We start from the raw sequence: 19,522 nt of genomic DNA, 5'->3' as shown, positions 1-19,522 counted from the left end.
TACATTTGTACAATTTTGGTTGTTTTTATTTTACAAATAATTTGAAAGTAATAATAAGAAAGTGTACTCAATTATGATTATTTGCATTTTCAGGGTGTGTATCACGGACTGGACAATTTTGTGAATGAGGCAAGTTATATGAGTATGATTGGTACAACACCTGGATAGGGGGGGGGGAACATTCATCGTTCAAGTTAGTAACATTTTTTTAATAAATATTTTCTTCTTACTGAACATATATATAGTAAATACATTGCTCTAGTTAAAATTTATACACAATTCAGTATGTTTTTTAAGCTACTCATTTATATCACTACTTTTGATTCTTATTAATATTATACAGAATTGTTCACTAAATTAAACAGGCAAGGTAATTTGTTGTGAATGGCCAATAAGTATTAGCTGCTTTGTAAAAGGACAGCAGCTTTGTAAATCTTTTTGTATTTTAAAGTAATGTTTATGCTGTCATCAAATATATCACTCTGTGCAAAATTTCAAATAACTTGTTAAAGTAGTCATATAGCTGGAATGGTGAAAAGCAAATTGGAGTTTAGTTTGATGTTCATAATATTCACTGTATGTTATGTCATTTAATTACATAATAAATGTTATGTCAATATATTTATTCTTTGATTTAAAAAGAAAAAAAAATTGTTTTATACTTCATCACCTTGTACTGCACTCTTTCCTAACTCATAATGTAAAATCAAAGTTCAAGCTTATATTATCTTTCTAGAGGAGTAACATACCTTTTTTATAATTCATTAAGTGTTAATTAAGGAGAAAGATGTGTAGGGGAGGGTGGCTCACCTTGGGACACTTTTTTATTTTCATTTTATTTTGATCAATTATAGTCAAAATTTTACCTGATATTCTTGTAACATTTGAAAACATTTTTAACTAGGTTTTGATTTTGTATCTGCCATAGAAAAAATTTTAAAAATGTTTAGTTACCTTGTTATTTGTCCCAAGGTGTACCACCTAGTGGGACAGTGAAAAAGATGCGAAAAATTAAGTAGAAATTTTCTAAAAATAGTGTAACTAAATAAATTTACATTAATTTTGTTAATAAAGTTTTATTTTGTTAGTTTCAACTTCTTGTATGCAAATCCAGTTGTTCAGAATCAAATACCAAACCTGAAGAATGTTCAAAGCTTTGCTCTTCTTAAATTTTAACAAAATGTCATTTAAATCTATGTATGATTTGTCTCCTTTTTCGGGATAAATAAATGTTGCAGATTGATTCACTCTTCGCAAAACTGATAACTCTTACTCATCTCCATCAACTCTTTCAACGCAACCTGCAAAGGCAACATCAGATCTTTTACCAGCAAATTTGATAAGAGCAAAATCTCGAATATGTAATCTTATTTCACTACTTTTTTGGAGATGAACTTTTTTCTTATTGTTAAATATTTTGTTGTCACTTTCACTGTTCATTTAAGCTGCAAGCATCATCATCACTGTTATCATTGCATAAATCACTAATTAATGGCTTTCTTCTGGATGTATTTCTCACTAATTCGGAGAGCAATAAATCCTCATTTTCCCAGATTTTTTTTTTCATTCTCTCATGTTGGAGGAATGTTCATTTGGTTTGGCGAGGCACACTCCTATGTAAGTGCATGTGCATCGCATATTGTTAATCCCTAATGGTACCTGGAGGATTGTTACATTTTTTGCAAATCTGTATATTTAAAATATATGGAAAGTTAGAATTTGACAGCTCTTTTTTTTTATTTATTTTTTTTAAGGGAAATAAAATGGCAGATTAGAGTGGTCTTACTAATACTGTAGAATTCAACAGCTTTCGTATAAGTCATTTCCCCTGTTAAAATTTGCGGCAGATTTTTCAACATTGTTAGCAACAACTGCTGCATTATTTTATACTTTTTGCTTCTAATTCTTGTTATTAGTCAAGTCTAGTGAGTTCCTATAATAAGAAATAATAACTATTAATAAACAAAGATTATATAAATTAAAAAATGTTTTGCATGCACGATATCTTTGTGTTGAAAATCTTGTTTTAATAAGGATTAATTTTGTATATGTAGGTGGGTCACCTTCATCTGTCCCGCACTATATACTTAATACGAAATTTTAAACTATCATACTTTTAGGCTTAGTATTAGAACAATTAAATTTGATAACTTCTAAAGGGAAAGCTTTATACTTCATTATATTATCCTTTATTCAAAATAACTTCATTAAAAGTTATTTCTACAACTAATTAAGCATTTATATGAAAGTAATGAAACATGCTTTGAAAATAAAAATCTTAATAAATTCCTACCTGCTTAATCAATAGAATCAAAATATGTTCCAAGGTTAGGTGATGCTGAAATTTATTTGAATCTAAAAGAACTAAAAGATAATTTAAAATTTAAGGCCAAAAATAAAAATGTCCCAAGGTGAGCCACTCTCCGGTACTATTTTGCATTAAGCATTCAGTTATATTTTTTACCTACTTGCGAGTACAGTATGAAATTCCTATTTCAGAAATAAATTATTTGAATTCAATAGTTTTAAATCAAATTAATTTTTCTAAATGACTATGCATAATAAAAACTCTCATAATAAATGAAATTTACAACTCACTTAGAATCTGATTCATTTTTTACACAGTAAACCAGTTTTTTTTATATTTTAATTTAATGTCTTTTAAAAAAATTTCATTTGGAAAAAGTAGGAAAAGTCACATTTTTAATGCTTCTAAAACTAAAGTATAGTGAATGAAAGAAATTTGATTTAATAAAATCAGAAAATATAATCAAAAGATTATATTTATTAGAAATTTTCTTTTTACCAGTTGGTCAACTTTCAATCATTTTTCCTTCTAAAATTTGATATATTTTGCCATTTCTTAATTTTATCATTTTCTTTCAGATTTGATTTGAGGTGTAACAGAGTGTGTAGCATTCTTAAAAAGTGCTTAAAGGTGCTTTTTTTATTGGGTGTTTTTAAAAAGTGCTTAATTTTCCCTTTTTGAAAATGAAATTTCTTTCTTTACCATGTCAATTTTCGCCATGCATTACGCAAAAGCGTGATTTTCTCATTATTCTATTCAAAGTTTTCCTAAATCATTGAACCACAATCTATTTCGGTGTACTCTCGGTTCATAACGTATGAAAGCGCCAATCATTTTACATGTTTGATTAAATACTTGCTTTTGTGCATCTACTCATCTGAGTTTCGATGAGACTATTGCACTCTTATGTGCAACTCTGCTGCATTTTGCAAATTATTCTCAACTTCAGTCCTCATTCCCACCCTCTGATATCGAATAAAGAAATCTCTTGATCATTTTATAATGACTATTGTAATCAAGAAAAGAGTTCATTGTCAGAGACTAGTTATTTTATTACAATCATTTAAAGTCTTTGAAAATTATTTTGCACGTTGTTAATGTATATAGTATTGCTTATTTTTTGTTAAATGATTTGGCTACGCAACCTGTGTAAAAAGTTTCATATTCAGGGATGATTGTGTTCCGGAAAAGAGCCGGATTTCCGAATCTTTCGAAGTTTCCGGAAATCCTAAGTCCAGATGCTTCAAGAAATCATCGATTACATATATTTATAAAAATTCTTGTATATTTTATTTAAAAATATTAGAACTAGATTTTATACTTGGCATCTCTTTCATTTGTAAATATTTTTTCTGGTAGAATGATAAATATGATTAGAGATAAAAGTAAACTTACACGTAATTATTCATTTAAATTATGCTGCATATAATTCATTTATAATATCATGTTTTGAAAATTTCAATTATTTAAATTTATAAAGATATTAATTTTTTGAATGATTTTGCTCAGAAATTTTCAGGATTTTTGAGTTTGGCCCACAATCACCCCTGCATATTATATCTTATAATATTGTCCAGGTTTCCTCATTATTCTTGCACATAATACTTGCGTATTAAATAGTGTTTTGGTAAAAATTAAGAAAAATAAAAAAGACAACAACAATTTTAAATATATATTGGTGCCTGAAATATCTTTGTACTAAATTGAGTAGATAATAAATTTATAATTTTTTTTAGGTGTCTTGGATTAGGTTGAAAGATTTTCATCTGTTGACTGTTGGGGAGTATACTTACAAGAGTGACACTCGATTCCAAAGTGTCTACATGCAAATGAGTAATAATTGGGCACTCCAAATTAAATATCCACAATTGGCAGATGAGGGATTATATGAGTGTCAGGTCACCTCCTTCCCATCCAAGAGTATTTACTTTAGACTGGGTAGTGGGTGAGTCATTTATGATCCAAATTTTCTATCAATATTTGCTTGCAAAACTTTGTAAGAATGGAGTTTGGCTTAAATGTCCCTTTTTTTTGCCTTAATTTAAATTTATAATTGAAATATTTTCCCTCTCTTTTATGTGTGCTATTTCTCACACGTTATGTTATTATTTTTGGTAAAGTGTTTTTTCATATATATATATAACAGTGTTGCCGAGTGGAAGGATAAAAAAACAGATCTTACGCAGGGATAGAGAGTATAAAATTTATTTATTAATTATTAGACAGAGAACCTTCACGAAATGTTGTGCTTCTCATAAAAAGTTAGGGAAAATCTTGCAAAATAAATCCATAAAATTTTTAATTTTAGGGAAATCTTAGTAATTGTAATTGGTTTATTAAATAGATCGCATATTCCCACAAAGAGCAAAGGGAAAATGTTTTACGATTAATTGATGCATGCTTGAAAATATATATGTATGTGTGTATATATATATATGTGTGTGTGAACACATTAAACAGAGAAGAAATAATTCAAGAAAAGAGAGATTATTAAAGAAAATTGAGAAGTTTTATTTTTCTGCACATAAGCTGCGAAACCCATAAAATAAGATAAAATACAAAAAGAAAGAAAACAAGGGGAAAAATTATTCCTTAAGTAAAGCATTTTTTTTTGTGCTTCTTACATATTGTATTGATGTATTTTGCTTCATACAATACAATATTAGAAAGGACTCTGTTCTGTGGATGTAATCATGTAAGCTAACAATGACATTATATATATTTTAAATTTTTTGTTTTCCAACTTTTTAATTTTTGTAATATTTTTAAAAAACTTTTATTTATTAATTTTTCTTCTTTTCCTTAAAAATTTTTTTTTCTTGTATTATTATACACATAAATTTAGTAATACATATATGTATTATTAAATTATTACTATGTGTTACTTTTTGTGCTGTATGTATACAGTAGAGTCCTGATTATCCAAGTTTTCGCTTTAACCGAGCTATCACATATTTCAAGGATTTTTTGTTGTTGTTCTATTTTATTTTTAAAACTACCGCCAAAAGAAATTCTGAATTTCATATCGGACACTCAAGAAAACGAAATTCAGCACTTTTTGATCCAATGAAATGCATTAATATTGTCAATAATGAAAATGAATCTCGCTAAGATGAGTACGACAGTTACGATGAAAATCAACATATAAAAATCTCTCATGCAAATGGACAGATACAGATTTATTTTTAAAAGCTATTGAAAGCTCTATTGAATATGTAGAACGACAAAAAGAGTCAACAACAGCCTTCCTGTTATCTCTAAAAAAATGGCGAAACGTTGCTACAGAAAAGTGCCAAAGTAATGTAAAACAGAAAAGGATTAAGGACTTTTTTGAGTAAAAACTCTTTCATTTTCGTAAAGTATGCTCTTTAAGTGTTTTTAAGTAACATTTTAATTATAATATGAATTGTATGTTGTATGAATTGTATGTTGTATGAATTGTATGTTATGTACTCATATAACTTTAGTATTTGTCAAAAATATTGCACTTCTCTCCACTCTTTTTCTTTCCTTTTTTATACTCGCATTAACTGAGTTAGTTGTGGTTCACATTTATTCAAATAATCGGGACTGTACTGTACCCTGGACAGAAATATGGCGACATTGTTGCAGAACGTTACAGAGTTCATGCAAAAAGATTTTTCCTTTGAAAAATAGAAAGCAATTACTTTTTTTTTCTACAGAAATTTACAACGTAATCTTCTTAAATTTTACGTAAAATTACTTATGAATTGTGCATTTGAGTGTTTACTTCATGGTGCATAGCGTTTTTGAAAAGTGCATATTTTCAATTTTCGTGATTTAAAAGCTTTTTAAAGGTGCTTTTTTCATTGGCTGTTTTTAAAAAGTGCTTAATTTTTCCTTTTCAGAAATGAGATTTTTTTTCGTGACCGTGTCGATTCGTGACGTATCATGCAAAAGCGTGCTTTTCACATTGTTCTATTCAATGTTTTCACAATTCATTTCGCCATACCGTCGGTCCATAGCTTATAAAAGCGCCAATTATTTTACATGTTTGATGAAATACTTGCGAGTCCGTATCTGTGTCTACTGAGCTAGGTTTGGAGAGATTATTGCCTTCTCATGTGCAATTCTGCAAACCGAAAAAACTCTCAATCATTTTATAACGGCTAATGTAATCAAGAAAACAGTTCTTTGTCAGAAACTAGTTGTTTTCTCATTATCATATAAAGTCTTATTTGTATATTTTATAAAATCTTGTTGTAAGTATTATTTTGCACTTTGTTAATGTATATAGTGCTTAAAAAGTACTTAAGAGGTGTTTATTTTTTGTTGAAAGATTTGGCTACGCACTCTGTACTCTTTACGGCCATGATTCTGTCGAATTTTTAGCAGTTATTGTGATTGATTTCTCCTTAGTTTTGAAATCCGATATATTTTATACGATGTCATTTATTACTTACCACAACGACCTAATCTCAAAACACATATTTGAGGAGTCCGATTCGCATGATTTTGTTGTCGATCTTTCTTTCGGCAATTACTACTACAGATTTCATGATTTTTAATTATGTTTATTATTGTGATGATTAGTTACTAGTTACAAATTGCAAAGAAGGAAATAATTTGTGCATCCCCCCTAAAAAAAATTTAAGAATATCACCCATAATATTAGAATTAAAAGTTATTACATGTTCAATTAAAAAAAAATCATTTAGTTTTTTTTTTTAAACACAGTACTTTCGTTATTTTAAATGAGTAACATATATGTTTTTTATCATTAAAAGTATCTTGCAGAAAGATATTAGTATCAGAGAGGTATGTCCCAGAAATCCCGAAAAAATTCTGCCACAGGGACTATATATATATATAATCATTCCCTTATTATTACAGAATCCATTATTGACTTTTTTTTTACTGATTATTTTTTAATGTTTCACAATACCTGAAGCTAAAATAATGGAAGGTCCAGATATGTATGCGGAAGTAAGAAGTTCCATCAACCTATCATGTGCCATTGCGGACAGCCCAAAAGCCCCAGCTTATGTATTCTGGTACAGTCACAGTTCAGAAGGGTAGTGGAAATACTGCAGTCAGTAGGCTAAAGATCAGGGACGCACAACCGGAACCGACGAATTCAGGAAACTACACTTGCTCTCCTTCGAATGTGGGTGCAGTCAGTTCCATTGTATATGTGGTCAAAGGTGAGAAACCTTACCCTTAATACTCTAACTGTAGTCTATGCCTAAAAACGGAATCTATAGCAAACATTGAAAGAAAATTGCGATGTCCCCTCGTATATTCGGAAATGTGGTTTTTCTGTGTTTGTTTTTTAGATTGTAGTGTAAGATTAAGTTTCTGGGGTCTCTGTCAGAAAATCTTGACACATTCACAGGTGTTCGAATAGGAGATTCTCCCTCCTGTCTACTTTTTAATATTGCACTTGAGAGAGTTATTCGTGATTCAGGCATCAATACCAGTGGTCACATTTTTACTAGATCAGTACAACTACTTGCATATGCTGATGATGTTGATATAATTGTTCGTTCCCTGCCTGCCCTGAAAGAGGCATTTCTTGCCATTGTCCCCTGCAAGGCAAATGGGCATGGTCAAAAATGTAGAGAAAACAAAATATATGTCATTCTCAAGAAACAGAGTCCCAGACCCCTATCTTGAAATAAACTCTTATAGATTTGAAACAGTGAGGAGTTTTACTTACTTAGGATCAATTATTACCATTGACAACAGAATTACTCCTGAAATAAAAAAACCGACTCTATTTGGCGAATAGGGCTGTCTATGGGCTGAGAAAATTTATTAAATCTAGGTTTCTTTCTAGAAAAACAAAGTTCTTAATCTACAAAACTCTTGTCCAGCTAGTCTTGACATACGCTTCTGAAGCTTGGACAATGACAAAATTGGAAGAAAATTGTATCGCAATATTTGAGAGAAAGATCTTGCTGGTTATACTTGGTGGTGTAAATGAAAACAATAACTGGAGAAGGAGATTTAACTTTGAACTGTACAAGACTTATAAACAGCCTGATATTATTAAGTATATAAAAATAAATAGAATGAATTGGATCGCCCACGTGATTCGAATGAGTAAACACAATAAAAAAGATACTGCTTTTTAGACCCACTTGAAAAGGAAAGTGGGAAAGGAGGCGGTTGAGATGGGCTGACTCAGTGGAGTCTGATTTTCTCGCAATTAATGAAAAAAATTGGAGATCAAAGATAAATCGGAAGTCGTCATGGAGAAATCTGCAGAGGAAGGCATTGTCTCACATTGGGCTGTCTGGCCAACTATGATGATGATATTGGTTTTTCTGTGTTTTGGCAGAATTCCTTTTTATTTATTTTTTCAATTTAATTAAAGATTATCTCTTTCCTGAATTCTTGAAAAAAGATCTGGTTTTTTTTTGCGCTTTTTAGTGTATATGCAAAAACAATTTAAAATTACTTTCAGGTGATTTAAAATCACAGGTCGTAATTTGTATTCACAATATTTTGAATTGAAAACCATGATCTATATTCATGGGAGTTCAAATTACACATCACAATTCATATTCCCATGATTTAAAAATTTCACATAAGGATTCGGATTTATCCAATTTAAAATCAAGATTTTTATCAATTTAAAATCAAGATTACACCATATAATAAAGAGTCTCGCATTGATATATTTATTTAAAGGCTATTAATATTCTGTGGAAATATGTTTTCTCCTTTCACTTTTTAATTTTTTGCTCAAATTTATGTATTTTTTCAATTATTTAAAAATTGTTTTGCATATACTTTAGATATCCATTTTCTGCTTCTTTGGTTTTTTACTTTTCTCATCCAGGCTACCTTTATTTACCTTTATTTCCTGTCCTGCAAAATTTTGGTAAATTCCTAACAGTTTTAACTATTCAGTTCACAGCCTTTATTCTCTTGGTATATTAATTTGCTACGATAAGATAAACTTTTAATGGTTCACTGTTAGTTGCCAAATACACTTGGAATTTCTTCAATTCTGTAAAAACTCTCAGATTGTCAATTAGTGCCTTCTTCCACTGAGATTTTCAAAATTTAAAGATGACTAATTAAAATTATAAATTAAATTAATGTCATACAGTTAGGTAAGACTTAAATAAGTTCTTTCCTTGAAGAATCTCAATTTCATTGAAAGTGTAGCTTAGAACTCCTTTTACACTAAGTTCTTCAATTGAAAGAAGAGTTGAATTTCGACTCTTGAAATAGGCTATATATTTTGATGCCATAAACTTTTCAAAGCTTTTTTTTATGCTTAAACTTTTTTCTATTTCAATCCTTAATTTTACTTAATTTAAAAAGCCTTAACGCTTTTATATAAAATATTATATAATAGTTCAAATACTAAGTTATTGTTAAACATGAGGATGTTATATGCACTATGTTATGTGCTTTAAATGTTCACTATTTATGCAAAAATACCTTTCTATTTTTAAAAATAACCTAGAATAATTTTTGTTAATGAATTTTAAGACGTCAGATTATTTTTAACCATAAGCTTATAAAAAATTATCGGAATAGCAGTCACATCTAATCACTTTATTATGAATTATGTGATTTATTAGTTTGAATTATGTGATTTACACTATGTAAAAGTTACTAATTATTACATGATTAAGACTATTAAATTGCCATGTGTAAGTAAACTGCATTTTATTTCAAAAATATTTCATAAAATCATTAAAAAATTATTTAGAATGTTTGCAAATTATTTTGAGGATAGATAAATATGTTTAAAGCACTTAATTTTTTTATTCTTTGTTAAAATAATTGTGCTATTTCAATTGTTACATTTTAAAATGCATCTTTCCCTTTTCTTAAATTCATTCTCAACTTATCTAGAGTTTCATTATAGTGCAAATTAGTGAAGCTGAAAAATATTCCATTTTTAAAATTTATTCTTAGATTTTATCCTTTGTGTTAATAGATTAGGCAGAGCATGTTTTTAATGGCTCTCTCATCAAAATAAAGATTAACTGTATTCTGAATCATTTAGCATAAGGCTGTTGCTATAGGTCAACTCATTATAGTCAAAATTTACAACAATCACACAATTTTCTCTGTGTCTTATCCCTTTAGAGAGACAGTAAAAAACCTTTTTTTTATAGTATCTCATAGTTACGACTCTATTGGATTTTTCCAGTTTTTCCTGGTCTACTGGTTTAATAAAAATTCTCCTGGTTTTTTCACCTTTTAGAAAATTCGATAAAATTGAGTAGGTTTCATAAAAAATCCCTATTGAAATAGATATTTTGCACATATTATTGCTTCCTTGAATATTAAAATAAGTATTATATATAATAAAGGTAGTCTCTTATATAAAAATCAGTTTAAAACTGCTTTTGACCTAAAATATTCAGTTTATCTTTATCAGAACTCCCTTTTTAAATTAATTAAAAAATACTTTAACTACCTTTGATGAATTAAATGCCTCTTACTATTCAAAATTGTGTGTAAACATAATACATAGCATTTTAAGTTCATCTAATGTCAATCCTAGATACACAATATTGCATTCTATCTATTTTGATAACTATAAAAATCTCTAAAATTCCCTATGCGTAAAGTATTTACATTATGCAACAATTATTATGAAATTTATATTTCTTAAAATCTATTGGATTTTTTCCTATCCATCTTGGCAGCTATGGTATCTATATTAAATCTTCCTAGTATTGTTGTAGTCTACTGAACAAAGTATTTGAAAATTTGGGGAGAATTTTTGTATCGGGGCCAAAATTTGCTCTTGTAGACACTTTCCAAATTTCAGGATGATACATTCAATGATTCTTGAGTTATGGGAGAGACAAACTCTCAGACAGACAGGCAAACTCTTCCTTTTATTATTATAGATAATACAAAGTATACCCCTTTTTAAAAGAACTCATACCTGCCAAGTCTCCTGTTTTGTAACGAAGACTCCTGTATTTTACGACTATCTCCTGTTTACCTGTATATTCTCGAATTTCCCCGTATTTATTGAAGAATTTTTAAAAAAAATTTTTGATAAAATATCCATTGATGGCAAAAATACTTCTCTTATTCATCAACAGTGGGTGCTAATGCCAGTACTGCATTATGTTGAGTGTTAATTGTTTAACTTGAGCCGTGATGGCTCAAGGGATAGAGCGTTCACCTTCTAATGAGGTAAACCCAGCTTTCAATCCGAGCGATGACTGGTCGATACGCATTTTGCATCCGGCTGGCGCCGACCACAGTTCTGAAATATCCTCAGTGGTAGACGGATCAAGAATTAGATTCCCCTTCCTTGATGGGAGGTTCTCGTTTTCTTCCATTCCATCAAACTCAAATGCGAGTTGATTGCATCAAAAAGCCCTCCTTAAAGGCAAATTTCTCCCACTACTTGATCCACGGGTTCTCTTGTCTTCTGTTATTAGGTACAAAATTATAAGGCAACAAAGTTGAACATCACTAGTCGTTAACCCAAAATTGGGTCGGTTAGTAAAGTCTTTGTTAATTTATTTCTCCAATGTTGGCAGGTATCAGAACTGTCCTAACATATAAATATATTGTTTAAATTCAAACATGTATTACTTATTCCTTAACATGCAAATTTATTATATAAACATATTTTTTATATGAAGTGTTTTCTTTTTAAAGGGTACAGAATTGAGCAGTGGAGAAGTAGATCTATGTCATCCCTCACTGTTTTCTTTTCCCATTTTGGAGATGATTTTCTTTCTTGTGGATTATCAGTGCAGCATTTATTGGATCGTATCATCCAGTTTTTGACTGGAGTATTTTCAAATTGCAATTTTGTCTCAAGCAAGGAAAGTTCCAGACTACTTTATTTCCCATCAAGTTTTGATTTGTCACATCCAAACTAATAATAGCATTAAGATTGTTCAGAAGATATTCCAAAATAATTAGCTATTTCTGCTCCTAATACTACTTGAAAATGATAAAATACTATTAATATTTCTTTCAAAATACATATAATGCTAGTGGAATCAAAACCTTCAAGTAAATTTTCTATGTTTAAATTCCCGTTTAACTTTTATTTTATATATAAATGAAAATCAAAATTTTATTAGAATTACTATCTGATTAGTTGAAGTTATTTTAAGATGAATTTTTTTTCTTTAAATAAATTTTAGCTTAAACTGGAAATTTGTGCATGGTTTAATATAAGTATCAATTTAACTTCCTATCATTTCTTTACATCATCTCGATATTTTTTTGTATGATGTTAGAAAAGATATAAATTCATTAATCACCCATTATTACTTTCATTCTCATTTTTTAACAAATCTTTTAACATTGCTTGCCTTTATTCGTTAAAATTAACTGAAATTTATTTATTTTAGTGTTTGAGAAGTTATTGTTTAAATTAAAATTTAGTTAAATATGATAGTTTGTTACGTTTTTACTTCAAAAAATCTCATTTGTGTTTATGGAGAACAGTTGCTCTATGTAGTTATTAAATTGTAATTTATATTTTAGAGTTATTAATTGATGAATAACATCCCTGTATTTTATTCAAATTCTTGTTTTAATATTTTGTAAACAGTACAGACAGGTAAATTGCAATTTATTTTGGAATATCTTTTTATGTGTTTTACTCTAATCATGTCTTTTTATGAAATCTCATTTTATTTTTTAAGAAAAATTGTATTTTAGTAGATTAAAATGCGATTTTAGTAACTATTTTGATTTTGTTTATTCTCCGAATTCAACTTGTTTATATATCTTTGTATTTACATATTTTTGTTAACCGTTTTTCGAATGTGTTATGTTATGAAAAAGTCATTGAAGTTGTATAATTAGGGTTTCAAGTTTGTCAGGGAGTGAATTTTCATGCTCATTTCCATGATTTATTTTGAAGTGCTGTGATTTGTGCAATAATTGTTTAAACAGAGAAGTTTTTTCACCTTTTTCTAATTCAACAACACTAATTCTATCAACAATTACTACTTCTCTGCAGCTTTAAAATTGATAATTTTTTATTGATAAAATGTTTAGGAAAATAGATCAATAGCAGTTTCACATAAAAATTGTTCAGAGATAGTCCAAATCTTATTAAGTGAAGTGGTCTTACTATCTTTTCAATTATAAATTAATAAGAGCAACATGCATTCCAAATAGTGCAATAAGCTCTTACTTTACCAGAAATTAATTGAAATGACAATTAACTCAGTGGCACTGGCTTTATGGCCAGGACTGTGAAATTTATAAAAACTTTGCATTAAAAAATGTATAGAAATGTTAGCAAACAAATATTTGATGAACGGAAAAACATATCAAGAATAATTTAACAATTTGCAATATTCCTTTGAAAATCTGTTTATATGAATAAATTTAACGTTACATAAAATTAAATTAAATCTAACAATTTTTTCTGCTCTTTTGCGTGCTTATATTTGTATTCCTCGGAAATTTCTAAATTTTATGTGAAATTTGACGACAAACTTGCAACCCTAATTATGATCAATTTAAAAACACATATAATTCGTTGTTAAATGATCAAAAGAAATTCTTGATCTTTAAGAATTCGTGAAATAATTTTTCAGCAAACTGGTTTTTAGTATTTGTGTTTCGCATGTCATGTTGTTCTATTTGTTTATTATTTAATTAAAAGTTAAAGCAAGCCTCATTTATAATTATCAATTTAAAGCTTTTTTTTTATTAAAATGTACTGTTATTTTATTTATTCTGAACTCCCTTTTTCAATTAAAAGACTTTTAATTATCTTTGATGAATTAAATGCCTACTACTATTCAAAATTGTGTGTAAGCATCATACATAGCATTTTAAGTTCATCTAATATCAATACTAGTTGGGCAATATTGCAGTGTTTCTATTTTGATGACTTTAAAAATCCCTAAAATTCCCTATGCGTAAAATATTTAGTACATAATGCAACAATTATCATGAAATGTATGTTATTTCATAAAATCTACTGGATTTTTTCCTATCCATGTTGGCAGCTCTGTTAATCATGATTTATTTAAAAAGAACTTTTGTTAGACTCTCAATTTGTAGATGAAGTTTAAAAAAAACTTTAAACAAGTATCTAAATAATTTAAATATTTGCTTTTTGTGAAAAATAGTTTCACATGCTTTTTTATTGTGTTTTCATTATTTGAACTGATAGGTATTTTCAAACTTTTTGGTTTTTTTTTCCTACTGCCATACCTGATAAGGGATTCTATTATCATTGCTAATTGCTTTGAGTAATTTTACTCACACTTATAAAATTGACATAAAAAGCTCAAAAAAGGATTTCAATTTTCCCACACTCCCCTGGGTATTCTATAATTAGGGTTCTACTCTAATATTTTTCATTGCATTTTGAAGTGTCTTCCCATTGTATTTCAAAAGTTATTTTGTTTATGCCAAAAATATGTGAAAAAAATTTTATTTCCTGGTTGTTAAATTTTATTAAAATAATGGCCGTTCCTAATCTGATTCTAATTTATTAGTGAAATTTTGGAGTTGAATAGTTTAAATAAAGTAGAAATTGTTTTAAAAATTATTCTATTAAAACTATCATGATAATCAGAGTTTATAACATACCTAATTTTGAAAATTTTCCAATTTAACTTTCTTTTTTTTTATATTACATTAAAAGGAATGAAAAAGTACTATTATATATTAATCACAATTAGAATCTGATAAATTACTAGCCTTAATACAGACGTAAAGCATTTTATTTAAATATTTACAATGAATGTGTGGCAAAAAATTTTGTACTTAATTTTTAAAGATAAAGATTGTTAGAGTCTGTAGAAATTTGATAACAGTTGCTAAAAACTTGTTATGTGTTTTGCTCTTTTGCAAACATCTTTATCACGTGCTTAATTTTTAACAAATTTTTTATAACAATTATTTTTGACAGTTACATGAAAAGTGCAGGTCTTGGTATTTATTTTTAATTCACAAAGTACATATTATTTTTATTTATTTATTTATTTTTGGTGTCATTGCATTAATTAAACTAAATACAAACACTATTTACCCATAAAACATTTTTTAAGGTTAATTATTTTATATGCAAAATGTATTCAATGTTTTTAACCAAATATGAGTTATATTTGGAGATAAATTTTATTATGTAAGGTAAGCTTAATTTTTAATAACATTTACTGTCAAGGAAAAAAGTTTTTTTATTTTAAGTAAAAGTTATTTTATTTCAGTTGTGTGATCATTTATTAAGATTGTGTGTTCTTATGTTTTTTATTATTTTGCATATTTATTAACGCTTTTTATTTAAGTTGTGGTTTACTTATGTTATAATTTGTGTGTAAATAATTAGTTATTACTAGCATCTTTAAAGCTTTTTAAATCTTGTAGTTAATGTAACATATTTCTGAAAATAAGCTCATAAGCTTGATAAAGCTTATTTTGTACATTAAAGGTTAATTTTCAAAAAAATCATACCCAATCAGAAGTTTACATTTTAACAGTTTTTTATTTGCTTTTAATTAGTGTTTCATGCTAGCAAGTTTATTTGTACGTAAATTTCATGTTTGTAATGTTTTAACCAGTTATTTAAAAAAATAATGAAGTTTTATCATCTTTGTTAATGTGAAACTGTAGTGTTGTTGTAGCAATACTTCACAAATTGGGATAAATCATAATTGGTTGTTGTGAATTGTTTCTATAAGGTGCAGATGACTTACTTAACACAACAGAATTTAAGGAAAATTAAAATATTTTTGAAATAATCGATTTTAGGTATAAATATACCTAGTGATCTTGTATTTTGTGTGACGTGTAAAAACTTTCTACTTTCAATATTATTTTTGAGTTTTATAAAAATTTCAAAAAATTTGTTTATTTCATTTGATTCCAAAAAAAACTTAAGCCTGTTAACTCTTTTATTAAAAATAATCATTCATTATATCAGTTATTATTATAGTAATCATTTATATTATGTTATATAATAGTTATCATTTATATAAGAATTATCGTTTTGTAAATAATATAATATGATTAATAATAATGATTATTATTTAGTAATCTTTATTATTATTAATCATATTATTATTACAAAAGTAATATATTTCTCATAATATTTTTCAGTTTGTTTTAGTTTAACATTTCTGTTTATTTTCTCTTACTAATCTTTAATTAAATTGCTTATTAAAATGTTCAATATTGAATTTCTGAATGTTTAAAGGCACTGAAGCATAACACAAAGAATTTAATTTTACATGCCTGATTTTAGCAATGTACTGCCCATTATGAATCTACACATTTTCGAGGAGTACGTTTAAATTAAATCTGACTTATTTGCAATTTCAGTCTTGTGTATTTTTGTTGTACTCATTTTTGTTGATTTGTTTTGTCATAAATTTGATTTTCCTGTGTTTTGTGTTTAAATCTTTTTTTTTTTTTCTCTACAAATTTCTTTCAACTTTTGTAAATAACAGAATGGGGAAAAAACTGAAATGTTGCTATTTGATTGAAATATATTTTTTAACTTATATATAAAATTTATTAAAGAATTGTATCCGGAAATAATAATCTGACCTAATGAGCAATTTGCTCATTTAAATTAATGCTTTTTTCTTTCATTTAAAAAAAAAGTATAATTTTGCTTTACTTTATAAAGATGAGGTTTTTTATTGATCTCTTTTTTTTATTGAGTGCTTCTTTAATATATTACAGGATTCATGAAGTCTTGGTTAAAGACATGTTTCAAGTGACCTTTTTATTATGAAGTCTTTTTAAGAAAATAATTTTTTGCAAAATGCAGTTAAACTTGTCATTGATAAAAATTATTTATCTACAGTCAATTTGTAATAACTCAAGTCTAAAATGCCCAAGAAAAATAAATTGGTCTTTCAGAAGGTTTGGCCCTTCACACATTAATTTTTCATTTTTATTTATTTTTCTTCACAGAGAATTGATTCTTCAGAGGCGAAAAAAAAATTTCAAAGCAGGAAGAAAAAAAATTTTGGTTTGAAATTACCCTTAATATTATCTTCTTTTTTTTTAAGTAACTATGGCTTTTTCAAAATATTTTTGGGAAGTAAAGTTTATATATTGTTAAAATTTTTTTGTTAATAATTTGAATTTGTACAATTCATGTATAAATATAATAGCTTATGTTCTAAAAAATAATCAAAATTTATTGATACAGTTATAACTTATGAAACTAAATTTCAGTTGCATTTTATAAACTTAGGAAATCCTAAGTAATTATCAAATTGACTTATAAAGTTATTTATTATATTTAACACAACAGAAAATGTTACTGTTGATTTTTTTACAGGGAACTTTAACTAAATATTGAATTGCGATTAAAATTTTTTTATTTTTTTTGTAAACTTGTATTAAAATGAAGCCTTTTAAAGATGTCGCAATTCAATAGTTTTACGCAATGTCTTCATTTAGTTGCGTTTTTCTCTGTTCTCAAAATCCGTAAAAACATCAAATAATAAAAAAAAAAATTTCTGACGACATATTACCATATATAGATAAAATATAGTCCAGAATTGTAGAAAAATCTAAGAATTTTATTTTTGAAATTTCATGAACTCGATGATAAAAAAAGTTTGAAAAAACAAAGGTTTAAAAAATCATTTGCTCTAAAGATTATGCCTTCACTGATATCTAAAAAAAAAAAAAAAATTTTTTAATACGTTTTGCATATTGGCTTATAAAATATTTTACACGAGCGGTTTATTAATGTAAGATATAAAAGCTGAATTAATCATATTTCTTATTGAAAATGCATATTAACTAAATCCTCAAGGATTTATGCATTATCAAGACTTCATGTATCTGACAGAGCAATCAGATTGTTAAATGAAATCATTGATACGAACAAAAGGTTCCATTTTAGTACAAGTTTTTTCCCCCCGTCAATTCTATGGTGTTTCTAGTTTAAGAAGATGTAAAATTTATGAAAAGTTCCATTTATCTCTTTTGTTGTTGTGTCGTAATATATGTACCGTAGTTGATAATAAATTCTATTTCCCTTTAATGTAAGAATTCAGTTCATTGTTCCTGTACAGAAAGGTGCAATAAAAGTTGTTATTGTAAATACTTGCCTCATTGTTTTTCTTTGCTAGTTGCGCTCACTCTGATCGGCTTCTAACGCAGCAATGTGAAAGTTCAATCTGTTGTGTGTTAAGGTGATTGTGGGTCCTCTCAGAGAAATTCCATCCAGCAGGTGATGTCATAACAATAGATCCATCAAAGGGGGAATCAAGTGCAGATTCCGGAATTTAAAGTAATGTCCATCACCAAACATTTGGGGACTAAAAAAGTGTGAGGAGCATATACATATATAGATATAAATTATTTAAAAAAAATTTTAAATTTAATGCATTTTGCATGACAAATTTCGTCAAATTCAATCTTTCTTTTTAACTCAAATTAAAGGTCACGTGATTTATTTTTCCGGAATATAAACGGCCACAAATAATTGGAGTTAGAGATTTTTTTTAACTCGCCGGGCATTTTTGTATATATATCTTCAAGATTTCACAAGTCTACGAATTGAAATGTGATTATTTCAATACAATTCAACAAACTATTATATATATACATACATAGTAACTTATAGCGCCACATTGTGGGCCCCCTATTAAGCCTATAATTATTTTCTTTTGTAGGATACGCCAGTAATAGAATACGTGGTCCAATTTAAATATTATGGAGAGATATAGATAATATGTTGTAATACAAAATATTGGCTTCGAATTTCATCATTTTAACGCTATTTAACTCACTCTTATTTATATATATATACTTACGTAGTAACCTATGGGGCAACATTGTGTACTATAATAAGCGTATAATTATTTCCCCTGGTAGGGTACACTATTACCGTAATTTTGAACCCAAGGGAACTCCTGTATCACGTATTTGGAGAAATTTATCTTCGTAGAGGATTTTTTGATGCAACTAACCCTCATTGGTGTATCACGAAGAAGAAAAGTTCCCACGGTTAGCCTGACAAATAGGGGGCCAATGATCCGTCTACCGCTGAGGACATTTTACGTCAGCACTGTAATCGGTGCGAGCCAAGTGCGGAATTTGTATCGACTAGTCACAGTTGGAATTCGAACCAGGTTCAAAATATTGGAAGGCAAACGCTTTATCCCCTGAAAATGTGCACGTGCATTATCAAAAAAAGCGTTTATGTTTTGGAGATTTCACGAATTTGTGCTTGCCGCGATGGCTCTGGTGATAGAGCGTTCGCTTTCCAATGAGGCGAACCAGGTTCGAATTCCAGTCGAT

At 27.9% G+C, this 19,522-nt stretch overlaps 1 protein-coding gene across 8 annotated transcripts in view; it reads left to right on the top strand.

The window, feature by feature from the left end:
• LOC147817070 (zwei Ig domain protein zig-8-like) overlaps positions 1-18,320 on the top strand; it is a 30,655-nt gene extending 12,335 nt beyond the window's left edge. For 6 of the 8 annotated variants that reach the window (XM_087154316.1, XM_087154321.1, XM_087154320.1 and 3 more), the window contains 3 exons: positions 94-129; positions 4,045-4,253; positions 11,927-18,320. In XM_087154316.1, the coding sequence (XP_087010442.1) occupies positions 94-129; positions 4,045-4,253; positions 11,927-11,939 (258 nt within the window). In that variant the 3' untranslated portion in view covers positions 11,940-18,320. Of the gene's footprint in view, positions 1-93; positions 130-4,044; positions 4,254-7,220; positions 7,474-11,926 lie in introns of those variants that run through there. The other 2 variants (XR_015430088.1, XM_087154314.1) reach the window with 2 other exon arrangements.
• Positions 18,321-19,522: the final 1,202 nt, after the last annotated feature.

This window comes from Parasteatoda tepidariorum, chromosome 1, assembly GCF_982258835.1.
Source record: "Parasteatoda tepidariorum strain Cologne lab strain chromosome 1, Ptep-v5.0, whole genome shotgun sequence".
In the NCBI taxonomy this organism is placed as follows: domain Eukaryota; kingdom Metazoa; phylum Arthropoda; class Arachnida; order Araneae; family Theridiidae; genus Parasteatoda; species Parasteatoda tepidariorum.
The sequence above is the reverse complement of the archived record's forward strand: the minus strand, read 5'-3'. Positions and strand labels throughout refer to the sequence as shown.